We start from the raw sequence: 15,412 nt of genomic DNA on the forward strand, positions 1-15,412 counted from the left end.
GCTCCCTGCTAATATGCCTGGAAAAGCAGCAGCAGAAGCTCAAGTGCCAGGGCTCCTGCCACTCATATAGGAGACCCAGAGGAAGCTCCTGGCTCCTGGCCTTGTCCTGGCCCAGCCCTGGCTGTTGTGGCCATTTGGGGAATGAACAAGCAGGTAGAAGATCTCTCTCTCTGCCTTTCCTCTCCCTCTGTAATTTTGCCTTTCAAATAAATAAAAAAACTTTTTTCAAAAGTTTTTTTTTTTTAAATCATAGTGGCTTGAATTTACAAGAGAAGTGGGCAAGATAGATGGAGATAGATTCATGAGTTACTTAGGAGAAGTCGTAGGGCATGGCAGTGGATTGAGAGAAGTAGAGAGGAGAGACAGGAGAGGAAGAAATTGGAATGAATGTCAAATTTCTAACTAGGATAATTAAGTAGTTCTTGGTGCTAAATGAGAGAGGAAGAAAAGATATTTGGGGAATGGCAATGAATTCCCCCGGACATAATGAGTTTAGACAACTATAGGACTTCGCAGTATACCAACTTATAGGTCTTTTATTTTAGAGATTTTTTTCCTATTTATAACAAGTAGGCTAATTTTTGCATGTAGGTTATAATTTTTCATATAAATAAATATGTCTGGGCCGGCTCCGTGGCTCAATAGGCTAATCCTCTGCCTTGAGGCACCGGCACACCAGGTTCTAGTCCCAGTCGGGGCACCGGATCCTGTCCCAGTTGCCCCTCTTCCAGGCCAGCTCTCTGCTATGGCCCGGGAAGGCAGTGGAGGATGGCCCAAGTCCTTGGGCCCTGCGCCCGCATGGGAGACCAGAAGAAGCACCTGGCTCCTGGCTTCGGATCAGCGCGATGCGCTGGCCACGGTGGCCATTGGAGGGTGAACCAACGGCAAAAGGAAGACCTTTCTCTCTGTCTCTCTCTCTCACTGTCCACTCTGCCTGTCAAAAAAAAAGTCTGAAAATTCAGTTGGCTGTAGTGTCAAATATAAATGAGTCTAACAGTATACAATGGTTAACTATAAGTTTTATTTTTACATTTAAATAAGTTGAGGGCGTCCCATTGCTTCTTTAACATCATTGTGGAATAGTGTTTTGGGGGGTTATTTCCCTTGAAAGACAAGTAGCTCTGTTCCCTAAATTCTTTCTTCTGTCAGAATATCCGCTTGTTAAATTCATTTCTGAACAAAACTTGGCTAGGCATAATATTCTTAGACTATCCTTTCTAATTTATTTATTTGGCCAGAAATGATGTTTTTCTCCTCTTTTTGTTTCATTAGCTCTGTAATCTCCCTTTTCATCTTATTCTACTGTTTATCATTTGTCTCTGAGCTCTTGTTTTTTTTTTTTTTTAATATTCTTGCCCTTTGATTATTTGTGGTATATTTCCTTTTCCTTCAGTCATGTTTGCTTTCAAGTGGAGCTCTGCCTGTGCCTGTTCCTCATTTATGTGTTCTTTGCCTTGCTTCTTCTTGCTATGGTATGTGCTGTGTCACCATTTTATGTCCTAATTGCTTGTGTTTAAAAGTGGGGTCCTTCTCTACAGACAGTCTCTTTGTTGAAATATAGTATGAGTGAACTCTCCTTGACTCCTTGCTGTGGTCTCTTTTGTTCCTCCCAGGCCAAGTTGGAAAGCTAGAGCGTTATGACTCTGTCTACTCTTCTGTAATCGGAGGGGAAAACATCTCTGAAGTGGAGTTCAACTCTTATCTGACCACATGGCTTCTGCTGTCTTTCCTGAGATTCTGTTGAGCTGCCATAGCTTATTTTCACATATTTGAAGGCATATACTAGGGGATGGGGTGGGAGAAGGAATATTTTCACCTTTGCACTTTGGTTCCTGGGAAAATTTAAAGTCTTGGTAACTTTGCTTTTTGTTTGAACTTTTTTGTTTGGTTTGCCTTTGCTAAAATCCTGATGCTCTGGTAGTGAGACCACAGAACCTTCTTATCCTCAACATTTTTTTCCCTCTCAATCCACTTTTCTGTAATTAGGAAGTATTTGTCAGTATGCTCTGAGTTTTTTCCCTTAATTTCTTTCTCCATAGTGGTTTCTGGGGTTGGACTAGGATCTTTGCTTAGCTAGACCACATAGTACAGAGTTTTTTGTTCCTTTGAAAAAATTATGGTAATAAAGGTATACCCTCTCTTTTTGTTAGTTGTTGCTGCTGATTTTTTTTAACCCCTTAAAAATACTAGTTTTGTATGAAGTCCTGGGAGAAGATTCTTGTCATCTGTCTCATCATAGAAATACCTCTTCCAAGAAGTCCTGTCTAAGCAGATTTCAATCTTATATTTTCTAAAGGTGTGTGGATGTTTGCATTATGGAAGCTCTGAGTAGGTTTTTGGTGCGGAGGTTAAGGTACCACTTGGAATGCCCAGATACAGTGTGCCTAGGTTGAGCCCTGGCTCTACTTCTGATTCCTTCTTCCTGCTAATGCATACCCTGGGATGCAGTAGTGAGGAGTCAACAGCTTCAGTTCCTGCCACCCACGTGAGAGGTCTTGGTTGCGTACCAGATTCTAAGTTTCAGCCTGGCCCAGATCCTGCTGTTGCAGGCATTTATGGAGTCCATCTCAGTCTCTCTCCCTCTCCCTCTCCCTCCCTCCCTCCCTCCCCCTCTCTGCATTTCAAACAAATTAAAATAAATATATAAGGCTGGCGCTGAGTCTCACTAGGCTAATCCTCTCCCTGCGGTGCCTGTATTCCGGTATTCCGGGTTCTAGTCCCAGTTGGGGCACCAGATTCTGTCCTGGTTGCTCCTCTTTCAGTCCAGCTCTCTGCTGTGGCCCGGAAAGGCAGTGGAGAATGGCCCAAGTGCTTGGGCCCTGCACCTGCATGGGAGACCAGGAGGAAGCACCTGGCTCCTGGCTTCAGATCAGTGCAGTGCGCCGGCCATAGCGGCCATCTGGGGGGTGAACCAACGGCAAAGGAAGACCTTTCTCTCTGTCTCTCTCTTTCACTGTCTAACTCTGCCTGTCCAGAAAAAAAAAATAAAAGATTTTAAATATAAGCTCAGGAGCAGCAGCAATATAATGTTAATATTTTTATTTGTATATGAACCTAGATTTTAAAAATGTTTATTCATCTGGTACTTAATTTTTATGAAGGCATGAAAGACAGGACCTGTTATCTTAATTTTACTAATCAGGGAAGAGAGAGCCAAAAGGATTGAGTGTGTTGCCAAGTCACATAGCTAATTGTAACACAGAGTCAACACTCTGAAGTCAGAAGTGGTGCTATTTTTACCATACCCTGTTACTCCACTTAATGGAAATGATTACCTCCATCTCCAGGCACAGATGGCTTATTATGTCTTGAATGTTCCTACAAACCTTATTTTGACATTGATTTGACTGAGTGAAAGCCAAAAGTGGGCTGGGGGTTTAGAGAGTGATCTTATGTGACTATTGTATTCCGATCCTTAATTAACCTCAGTGTGTCTTAGTTCTAACAAAACTCCTATATAAGTCTCTTCAGTGTTTTTTCTGTCTCTGGTGTGTAGAAAACTGCCTCCCTTCCTCATTAAAACCAGTCCTAGAACCTCCAAGGCTGGCGGTGAAGACAAAGATGGTTCACTTCAGAAACTTGATCTTTTGGGTCCTATTCTCATCTCTATAATTTACTTTCTTCTTTTAAAAAAAAAAAAGATTTATTTATTTGAAAGACAGAGTGGCACACATAAAGAGGGAAAGAGAGAGAGAGAGAGAGAGAGAGAGAGAGAGAGTGAGTTAGAGATATCTTCCATCCTCTGGTTCACCCCCCAGATGGCTGCAAATGCCAGGGCTGGGCCAGGCTAAGCCAGGAGCCTGGAACTTCATCTGGGTCTCCCACATGGAGTCGCAAGGGCCCAAGCTCTTAAGCCACCATCCACTGTTTTCCCAGGTGTATTAGCAGGAAACTGGACCAGAAGTGGAGGAGCTGGAACTGAAACCAGCCCTCTGATATGGTATATCAGTGTTGTAGGCTGCAGCTTAAACTGTTGCTCCTCAACACCAGCCCCATTCACTTTCCTCTTGATATTTTTTTTTTTTTTTGACAGGCAGAGTGGACAGTGAGAGAGAGACAGAGAGAAAGGTCTTCCTTTTGCCGTTGGTTCACCCTCCAATGGCTGCCGTGACCAGCGTGCTGCAGCTGGCGCACCGCGCTGATCCGAAGCCAGGAGCCAGGTGCTTCTCCTGGTCTCCCATGGGGTGCAGGGCCCAAGCACTTGGGCCATCCTCCACTGCACTCCTGGGCCACAGCAGAGAGCTGGACTGGAAGAGGGGCAACCAGGACAGAATCCGTTGCCCTGACCGGGACTAGAACCCCGTGTGCCGGCGCCACATGGCGGAGAGTTAGCCTGTTGAGCCACAGTGCCGGCTTCCTCTTGATATCTTTTACTTTCTTCCTGCCTTGATGGCAGAACATGTAGTTCCTATTTGTCCTCCCTTTCTCCTGAGGATATATCCTTGGCTCTTTTTTTTTTTTTTTTTTTTTAAGATGCGTTTATTTATTTGAAAAGCAGAGTTACAGAGAGAGAAAGAGGGAGAGACAGAATGAGACAGATTTTCCATTTGCTGGTTCACTCCCCAAATGGCTGCAGTGGCTGGAACTGGGCCTATCTGAAGCCAGGAGCCAGGAGCTTCTTCCAGGTCTCCCACGTGGGTGCAGGGGCCCAAGGACTTGGATCATCTTCTACTGCTTTCCCAGGCACATTAGCAGGGAACTGGGTTGGAAGTAGAGCAACTGGGACTCAAACCCACACCTCATAGGGGCGGTGGTGCCACAGGTGGCAGCTTTAACCACTAGGCCACAGCATTGGTCCATATCCTTGACTCTTCCATTATAAATTTCTTGTTTTACAGCTGGGACTAGTTTGGAACATTCAAACAGTGCTTCACGGAAAGGAGATATGGTTATTGGCCAACAGACTGACTTGTTTTTGTTTCTAAGTCATGGATTTTCCAGGCCTCAGAATCTGCTAGTCTACTTCTATCTTCCTGTCTGTTACCAAGGAATGTGTGCTTAGATATCTGCCCTTCTAGATGGCACCCAAAGAAGCACATTCTGCAGGCAGATCAGATGTCTCTATCTTTGTAGAGTCTACTTGTCTAGTTTCCACTTCCCTTTCTAAACCTATTGCTATGTAATGATTAGCAGCAGCTGTGGGGACTATCCACAGAAACACTTCTCCTGCCCACGAGGATGCAGCTTTGCTGTGGCCTCAACAGGGCAGCTCTATCAGATCCCAGAACCACAGCAGTTATCCAATACATACTTAGAGAGACAGAGAGGGTAACGTTAGATGGAGTACGGTGTTCGAAGGATGTTGAGAAGAGCAGTACAGTTTCCCTGTGGTTTGGAAGGAAGAGGTCCTTTGCTCCTGTGCTGCTAGTCTAAGTTGACACTGTTGTTTTTATCCTTCTAGGTATCATGAACTGATCACAAAATACGGGAAGCTGGAGCCTTTGGCAGAAGTGGACCTAAGACCCCAGAGCAGTGCGAAAGTAGAAGTCCACTTTAATGATCAGGTGGAAGAGATGAGCATTCGCCTGGACCAGACAGTTGCAGAACTCAAGAAACAATTAAAAACTCTAGTGCAGTTACCGACGAGCAACATGCTTCTCTACTATTTTGACCACGAAGCGCCCTTTGGCCCAGAGGAAATGAAGTACAGTTCTCGGGCCTTGCATTCCTTCGGCATTAGGGATGGAGATAAGATTTATGTGGAATCCAAAACAAAGTAACCTCTACCGGCCTTGTAACAACCCACACATGAGGACTGATGCAGGGCATTTGTTTCCAATATGGTTTCCTTTAGAAGACTGCTTTTGTTTGGTTTGATTTTGTTTAGGTTTGGGAGGGGTTTTGTATGTTTCTCCCCCCTGAGAACAGGCAGGGGGCCATTTTGGGTATTTTCTACCACAGATTTCTTCTGCTCCGCCAGCAGAATTGGCCGCATCTCCAGTCTGCGGGCCCTCTCTCGTGAAAGATGACAAAGAAGTCACCGACTTGTTGCTGTGTTCTCCGGGGCATGTCTGCCTGGTTCAGAGGACCAGGAATGTGCTGGTGAAGGCGGCGTGCACTACGCCCGCCCCTCAGACGGGCATCTTGGGGTCTTTCCATCAGGAAGCAGGAGCCTGCGCAGGGAGGGCCCGCGCTTCTCTCCCCTGCTTCTTCCTTTGCCCTGCTCTGCCACCTTTTTCCTGTTTGGGTTCAGTTTTGTCTTTGAATTCCGTCACCACATGTTTACCTGATAGTTCCATCCTGCTCGTCATTAACTTCTTATTTCTCAACTTGGTGATTGCCCCTGCCCTGCCATCTCATTTCTCCCTTTTAAAATAATTTTAAATGTTTTACCCATTTTCAGCCTGATTCTGATCTCAGGTACTCAGTAAGAACCTGTAACCCTGTTGAGATGTTGAAGAAGAGTAAATGGAGAGGTAAACTCTGGGAGAGCCTGCTGTTGTCCTGGAAGCCCAGGCAGAGTGTTCTGATCTCTGTGTTTGTCACTGTTTCGCTTTCTATGTTCCTCACCTATGAGATCAGCCATTGCTTTGAGAACATGAAACATGGCAGGTTCCAGAGTTCTTTGATTTTTGCTTGTTGAGCGTATTTCCTTGTATCTCTGATTACTTTAAACTACTGGGACTAGAGGCCTGACTTCATGAAGAATCCCAGAGAGTAGAATATATACAGCCAGGGGAGTTGAGACTCAGCTAATAAAGCATCCTTGGTGTGTGTGAGGAAGTGGAGCGGGGGGATGTGAGAGACCGAGCTGTACGACTTCCTGGCCTGTGTCACCCATTTGAAGCCCTGCTTTTGCACTTTGGGTAAAAGGTGGGAAATTTTAATCAAAGGGAGCTTTGATTCCCAGTTCTTTCTTGGGGCTTTGTGATGTCATAAATGAGCACTTTTCTCTGTTTTACGTTTCAATTTAGTTGCCCCTAGAGAAGAACAGCTCTGCCTAATCTACAAGTAAAGATGTAAGTGTCAAAACTTCAGAATTGCCTCCAAGTCCTATTTTTTTGCAAAGGCAAATTTCAAGCACTTTCCCTTTTAAAAGCCAGTCCCTCACCTGCTCTGACATCTTTTTGTTTGTTGTTCTGTTCCTTCACTAACCAGATGGAACCCCTTTCTTCAGTGTAAGTCTTTGTGTCCACCAGGTCTGTCGTGGGAGTCATGAGAAATACGTGGCAGAACCGGAGCAGGAGGTGTGCGGGCTGAGTGATTTCCTGGTTGCATTTGCCCTTTGTTACGTGCTTCCAGCCCTCCTACAAATTTAGTTTCTTCTGAAATTCTGGATGGCTCTCATATTATTCACGCGTGGGCAGTTGTGCTTATTATTGCTATGTTTTTATTTTCCTATTCCTGTGGCAGACGTTCCTTCTGTTAATGCACTTCAGGTTCAGTATCTGTAAAGCCTTCGACCCAGGCCACTGAGTCAAATCTACATTCATTGTAACATTGAAGACGGAAACCAAAGGGTCTGAGAAGATGATGCGTGAGGCCTGATCTCCTCCTACAGACTTTTATCTTTCACAGTCATAAACGAGCAACGGAGATCCAGGCTGGGTTTAGACAAGAGTAGTTATTTTGTAATCACATTTTTTTTGGGCAGATATTTGGAAGTAGGGAAATAGTACAGCAACAGTGTTGTGAATATGAAAACTATGGGTGCTTTGTGTGTGTGCACACGAGTGCAGAGGAGTTTGAGAGAGGAATGGTGTAACTGAGCCCGTTGCTTTTGTCAGCCTGGGAAACAGATGCTCTCTTAGTTTTTGCAGTCGTATGACCCCTGGCTGTCCCACGGCAGAAGGCAGAGTGAACACTTGTGCTATCAAAGGTGGAATGGTCACAATTACTAAGATATTTTCTATATGACAAAGTTTTATGAAATGCTTTTTTACTATTAGAGACCTGTTTCTTCTGTTCTCGCAGAACGCAGTGTATATCAACTGCAGCGTAATTCCTTTTATTCTACAGTTGCATGTGAAGGGAACTTCTCATTTCATTCAGCAGACATGGGTATTTTTAGGGTGTTGTAATTGATAGTTTTAATAATTGCTGAATAATTTTTGATTAAGAAAAAAATCTAATACAATTACTGGTCTTTTAGAGTAAATGGACAGAGGTAAATGAGAAAAGCTATTTGAGCATGTGTACTTATAGATTCCTTTGGGTGGCTGAGTAAAGACGCTGCTCTTGGAATGAAATTGGTGCTGTGTAGACACTTGTAACCAAAATTATTTTTATAACAGGCCCAGAAGAAGGAGAGAAGAGACCAAGGACCTCTGAGTCCACAAGTTATGCATATTTGATTGTCTATAGCTTATCTGTATTTTAATATTGACTCTGTCCAGGTTAGTGAGAGCATATATTAACGTTTGTGAGGCAAAATGCTGTCATCGCCAGTATTACAGATTGTGTTGCTACAGGCACAGTGTATAGAACATATGTTTTCTAAAATAGGATTTTTTTTTTCAGTTATGAAAAAGGAAAGAAGTAATAAAAGAAAGCCAAATCAAAACCAAGGGACCCTTTCTACATCGCTACTGAAGCCACAGTAGAAATCAGTTTTTGGATTTTCATTGTTGAAATAACTTAGATTGCTTTAAAGGAAAAAAAAAAAGTCCAGTCGTCTGTCTTTATTATTAAAAGTTTGTGTTGTTACTGCAACTCCTCATCACCATTGCCATGATATACAAGAAAGCAGCAGATATGATAAGCCCCTTGTTTTAAAAGACCATTCAGTGACGAGCCCAAAATATAAGCGTAGCTTTGTATAACAGGACAGAAAGCTATGATGCAATGTTTTACAAAAGTTCTGTTTCCCGAAGAAGAAAGAAAAAGAAGGAAGGAAGGAATCAAGGAAGGAAGAAGGGAGGGAGGGGGTGAGGGGAAAAAATGAAATTCATTTCTAACTAGATATTTCAGCTGTGTCGGCAAACCTGCGGTGTTAGGAACAGAGAACCCTTGTTGCACAAAGAGCTGCTCTGCATTTGAGGCCCGCGGCTGATACCTGTTGCTAACGCACACGGAGTGTGACTTGCTACATGGGAGATGCCAGGCTCCGGGGCATGTAAAACACGAATACAGGACACTAGACTGTTCTCAGCAATGTCATTTCTGTTTATGAAGTTGACTTTTCCTCTCATTACATGTTAGATTGAAAATGCAAACTGCTCCCAAGCACATCCTGAAGCTATCTGTGTTACCAGATATGTTGTGAACACTCTACTGTTTTTCATAGGTGCTTCCTTAAAATCTATGTCCATGTGTAGTGATGGAGAGGGACTGGACTCTCTCAGGCTCTTTACTTGCTGGTTGTCTCCTGCAGTTAATGGAAATATATATTTTGTTTTAGAATATAATTTAAACATGAAGGTCTATTCTTTGCACTTTTATTAACATATATATAGAGAGATAATCTTTAAAAAATTAAAAATCCAAGTCCATTTCCTTTTGTGTTCTGATTTTTTTCCTGGAGTGTGGAGTTTGTTTTCATATAGGTAAAAACAGACACAGGTTCTTTTGTTGAGTTCTCTGGGGGATTGGCCTACCTTAGGGAAATTCTGACCATTCTAACAATTGGAATTTTGCAAAAGTCAGAACAAAGATTGATAGGAACTATAATAGTAGTTGTTTTGTTAGCAAAGTTTTATACTTTTATTCTTTTTTAGATTTTTTTTTAATTTATTCATTTGAGAGGTAGAGTTACAGACAGTGAGAGGAGAGTCAGAGAGAAAGGTCTTCCTTCTATTGGTTCACTCCCTAAATGGCCGCAATGGCTGGAGCTGTGCTGATATGAAGCCAGGAGCCAGGAGCTTCTTCCGGGTCTCCCATGTGGGTGCAGGGGCCCAAGGACTCCACTGCTTTCCCAGGCCACAGCAGAGAGCTGGATTGGAAGGGGAGTAGCCGGGACTAGTACCGGTGCCCATATGGGATGCCAGTGCCACAGGAAGAGGATTAACCTATTGCACCATGGCACCGCCCCCTGTACTTTTATTCTTTAAGAATGAAATCTCTCTTTTAAGATATTTGACATCAGTTTATTTTAAGAAAGATCAAAAACCTCATTTTGATGAAATAAATATTGCCAATTCTTATTCAAGGGCTACTATTTTCCTTTCAAAAATAATTATTTAATATTTATGTGTTTATTTGAAAGAAGTTAGAGAGAGGGAGAGACAAAGAGAGAGAGAGATTGAGAGAGAGAGAGATCTATCCTCTGCTTCACTCTTTAAATGGCTGCAATGCTCAGGACTGGGACAGACCAAAGCCAGGAGCCAGGAGGTTTATCCATGTCTCCCATGTGGGTGCAGGGACCCAAGGATGGGCCATCTTCCGCTACTTTCCCAGGCCATAGCAGAGAGCTGGGTCGGAAGAGGAACAGCCAGGACTGAAACCAGCACCCACGTGGGATACTGGCCCTGCAGATGTACATATCATGATTTGTTTAAAATTGAGATAATTTATATTCAGATTTCAAAGAATTGTCATTTTAACTTCCTTTCTAGATTCCACTAAATGATCATTTACTTTTGTTGAGTTTTTCTAAGCACGTGAAAGATAAGAGCTATCAAGACCACCAGTGCTGACTGTACTGAGCTATGCTGTGACTTTCTCCAGCTCTCGGAGTGCATGCAAAACCAGACGGCGGACCTTTGCAGTCATATTTCTCTTCCCCACTCTCCTCTGGAAAGGGAGTTCCCATTTGGTCTTCCCAACAACCCTAAGACTTTGGCACAATTATCTCTGTTTTTCTTACTGGGGAGGAAACGGACAAGTAGGACAAGTAGCTTGATAAAAATCAAACAGTTGGAAAATGCCGAGGCAGGGATGCAAGCCCGAGCGACTCGGCTGCACAGTCCATGCGCTGACAGGTATGCTGTAGTGCTTGCTGCTAAGGCTGCTCTCATAGCTGCCCTCAAACACAGACCTTTACTGTTGGTTTTAACTTGGCACTGAAACACTGAAATGAGACGTTCCTCACAGTCCGCTTCCTGGATTCGTTCACTCCGCAGCAGAATCACTGGTGAGGCTGATAGCTCCAGTTCCAACTAGAACTGTGCCTTGCGCCATTTCCAAAATCCTGAAGTTGCCGTGGGGACGTATCTGCTGTCCTCCCTGCTCCTCTGAAATGCCATTTTGTACTCTTGTGGCAGGTGTACCGGCAAGAATAAGTGTGCCAGTAATAGGATGCAGGGAGACTGTGCACTTGGTTTTTAACCTAGGACTTTCTAGAACTGTAAAGCATGATTTCAGCAAACAGCCAAAGGCAAGAGAGGTCACTGAGCTCCTCCTCAGACTCCCCTCAAGGAGGCACAGTGCACTTAAAAGTGGAGCTGATACAGGCAGGGAAGCATTTGCAGCGTGGTGGAGACTTTATCAAGGGTTTTGTGATGGGGAAGGATGAGCCTGTCATTCCTGTTGTTCCTCCTTAAGTTTCAAGGGGATGCCTGGTGAGGAATATAAATATTGCTTACCAAATAGAGGAGACAGGTTATCTATTATGGTCTGCACGATCCAGTCCTGCTAAAAAAAAAAAATTACAATGCAATTTCAGTTTGTCAAGTCTTACACAGACTTATCATCCTTGAATGCCTCTTAGTGGCTCTAAGCAATACAATTAAGGTGTTAAATAAAGAATAGGAATAGGGAAGGCAGACATGGAGAATACATAGTAAAAGAGAAAAATAGGTTCTGAAACGCAAGACACCTCTGTGGGCAGATGGAAGCTTCACTCCATTGTTAGGGAACATAACTAGGGTGATATGAACTATCTTGGGTATGTTAAAATTTCATTTGCTGTAAAGTCAATTGCTTAAAAAGTCTTAAAAACATTTAAATTTAATTTTAAATAGATAACATTAGCATGGTTCAAAAATCAAACAGTACAATGAAGAAGATATACATCAAAAAGACCCATTCTAATCTTATTAGTTTCTTGTGTGTTCTTCCAAAATTTGCACAAATAATAACAAAAATATATAGAGTCTGATTGTTTCCTCTTATACAGAAAAATTAACATATCGTACATTATCATGCCCTTGCTTTTTTGCACTTAAAATGCTTCTTGAAGAGCTCTATAAACATAGGGAGTTACCGTACCTTTGTTTATAAGTATTGATTTTATAGGTGCACTATAATTTATCTAGACAGTACTCTATTAACTGACATTTGAGATGTTCTCTTTTTTCTCAGTCTCTTTATTTTTTACTATTTTCAGTTTGCTGTAGTAAACAGCATATGTTCTTTTACATTTTAGAATTACATCTGTAGAATACATTCCCAGAAGTGAGACTGCTACATCAAAAGGTCACAGTGTGTGTAATTTTGGTAGGTATTGCCAAATTGTTCTCCACTGGGGTTATACAAAACGAGCATTTTTTTCCTGTTTATTATTTGTCACAGCCCTGCAAAGTCAAAGAAGACTTTCCTGATCTTGGGCTTAGCTGTGATTCCTGGCTATTGAAACCCAGATAACATTCTTTCCAATTAGGCATGCAAATCTAGGCACGTGAATTCAACACATTATAGATAGGGTGAGGCACCTGTATCATTTGTCTTGTGAGCCACTTTGCCTCTGGAACCTGTAATTTTTAATCATTGGTGAGATTTCCCCTCTCCAGCACAAGGTATTCGAGAATTATTTATCCTTAACAATGTGTGAACACTTGTTTCAGCTGAGCGCCCTTGAAAAGTGATGGAGTAATTGCCCCCGAAATCCTGTGCTTATTGTCTAGAGTGAGCTTTAATCAGAGCTCATTCTTGCCTACCAGTGAAATTTCTTGTACGTGAACTATGAACTATGAAATTTCTTCTGCATGAACAGAACTATGTGCTGCTCCTTGGTGGACAAGGAATATAGTGTGTCAGCCTTCATCCCTGATCCCCCTCAACTTGATTGCTCATGTGCTAGCAAAGGATATTAGAATAAGGCCAAATATCAGGTTTTGGTTGTCATTCTACTTAGAATTAGCTGTTGCAAACTCCTTGGCTGGAGATACTTCAGAAAATATCTTTGAGTCCTTGTTTAAATTTCAGAGATGAACAGCTTTTATTATTGAGCTCTTAAAGCTAGAAAATACTGCTGGTTGGTTAATAAATAATAATAAATGTCATTCAACGTGGTTTTCAAAGAGCCAATGTCATATTCCTTATAATTAAACCATATTTATTAGTAGCAGCTCAAACCAAGAGTCTAGAATGAATAGGGCCAGCACAAAAATATAACTTACAGGCAAATAATCTTAATTCTTTAAAAGCATGGATTATAAAGCATTTATTCCACAGTTTAGATTCTTGATGCTTACAGCTTGCAGTTAAATGCATATTACCATGATACTAATAAATATGAAAGGTTTTAGAAATATTACATCAGGATTTTTAAAATCTGCTTTTTTAAGAATGAAAAACTAATACCGTGCATGAGCATCTCGTTTTGTGAAAGCTAGCCCAGTGCCCAGAAGGAAGAGAAGCTGGCTTCAGATGGGTGCCTGCTGAGCCCCTTTCTGGTAGGAACGTCTGTGCCGTTTAGGAGAAATCTTCAAGGACACTGTCGCGATGTCCCCGTCACCTCATGTGGCCGTGGGTAACGTGACCATCGCCAGGGAGAATGCAAGTAGAGCCGCAGATGTAATCACCTTAGTGGGCTAAACTGAGGAGGTTGGACATCTTTCTGATTGGCAGATAAGTGATGGAAACACCTGCTCTGCAGACATGCCTGAGTTCCTTGTGGTAGAACACGCGATGAAGCAAAGCGACCCATGGTGGAGGGCTTGCGAATTTATCCAAGGCATCAGCGTCACAGGTTCAGTTCTCCAGGAGGCAGATGTTAAAGTGTGATTGGTAGTGTAGAAGGTTTATTGGGGAGGGACAGGAGTTTGGCGCAGGGGCCTAAGGACCCACACCCCGTATCACAGTACCTGGATAGAATCTGGCTCCGCTTCCAATCCGGCTTCCTGCTAACAAGCACCCTGGGAGGCAGCAGATGCTGGTACGAGTACCTGAGTGCCATTACCCACGTGGGAGACCTGGATAGGGTTCCTGGCTTAACCTGGCTCAGCCCTGGCTGTTGCAGGCATTGGGGAGTGAAGCAATAGATGAAAGATATCTCTCTCTCTCTCTCTCTCTCTCTCTCTCTCTCTCTTTGCCTTTTAAACAAAATGCAAATAAATAAATAAAAATTGAAAATCAGATGGTTTATTGGGGAGTAGCTGTGAAAGAATGAGGAAGAACTAGGATTCTGAAGGAGAGGCATCAGAGCACGCTGCAGACTTGGCAAAGAGGGCCTGTCCCCTGGTGTGGGAACACCTCGGGCAGAAGTGGCCCAGGCCTTTTTACAGTGCTTTTCTCAGCGATCGATTGATGCATGCAACAAGAACGTAACCACAGCATAAACACTAATGGAGATACCGAAGCAGCCAGCAGGTGAAAACCGTCAGCCAGCCGTCCTCCTAGCTGGAAATCATTCTTGAAGCTGCATCTCAGTTGTACATTTTCCTGTGTGCCACAGCCGATCCCAAGCAATGTTTAGATCCAGTTCTCTCTGACAGGGAGCTCCTCTGGTGGGCAGCTCTTCCTGAGGTGGAACTGAAGACAGAGGTTAGGGGACTGTCACTGCAATGGGCACTGGTATCCGTGATCTCTCTTTTACCACTCATTGTATCCCCTCAGCTGTCACTTCTTCTGGCCTTAGTGGCTTCCCTGGAGGCTTAACCCAAACCTTAACTCCTGAGTAGTCCAAGTCCCTGGGAGCTCTCTGCTCCCCAGCCTAGGGCTGATACACTTGTCTGTCACGGTCACAGTTGGGTAAGGGAGTACTAAGAGGTACAAAATGAGTCACCTGGGTGTCACACACGATCCCTCAGACCCTTTGTGTAACAGCAGCCTGCCTTCCTCCTGCTGGTCCTACCAAGATGATGGCTCATCTTATTGCCTGCTAGTCTTTGGACACAGGGAGCCCAAAGTGCCCATAGCTCAGAGCTATGTGGGACCCTTTCTGTGTCTGCTGGTGAGAAAGTGCCCTCTTGGGGAACCGGGACCTCAGACTCCGTGCAGCTCAGAGTCGAGGAGCACAGATTGCCCAGTGATCATCTGGGAGTCATGGCGGCTGGAGGCACCCCCACTTCCACACCTTGGTTTCTTGATCTGTGTGGTCGTCCTTTTGGGCACACTGCACCATACAGAGATCTCTAACTCACTGTGTCTCCAGTGTCCTAGAGGCTGGCTGGCACTTCATCCTTATGTGCTTTTACCTTCCAGGTGGTGCTTCTCAAACAGTTCATTTCAATGTTTGGCCAGGCCATCCTCTTCCATGTTATACTATTTATACTCCCACCAGAGGATCCCCTAACCATAAACATACTCTAACACCCCCTTTTCTATCAAGTGGGTTTCCTCCTCAGATGGTATTTTGCATGGAATTCTATGC

The 15,412-nt window shown here is 43.5% G+C and overlaps 1 protein-coding gene across 8 annotated transcripts in view; it reads left to right on the plus strand.

Moving 5' to 3' along the window:
* The window catches only part of TBCEL (tubulin folding cofactor E like), an 89,346-nt gene extending 79,921 nt beyond the window's left edge, over window positions 1-9,425 (plus strand). For all 8 annotated transcript variants that reach the window (XM_062197219.1, XM_062197217.1, XM_062197215.1 and 5 more), the window contains one exon: window positions 5,402-9,425. In XM_062197219.1, the coding sequence (XP_062053203.1) occupies window positions 5,402-5,720 (319 nt within the window). In that variant the 3' untranslated portion in view covers window positions 5,721-9,425. The remainder of the gene's footprint in view (window positions 1-5,401) is intronic.
* Window positions 9,426-15,412: the final 5,987 nt, after the last annotated feature.

Source organism: Lepus europaeus, chromosome 7 (assembly GCF_033115175.1).
Source record: "Lepus europaeus isolate LE1 chromosome 7, mLepTim1.pri, whole genome shotgun sequence".
Lineage (NCBI taxonomy): Eukaryota > Metazoa > Chordata > Mammalia > Lagomorpha > Leporidae > Lepus > Lepus europaeus.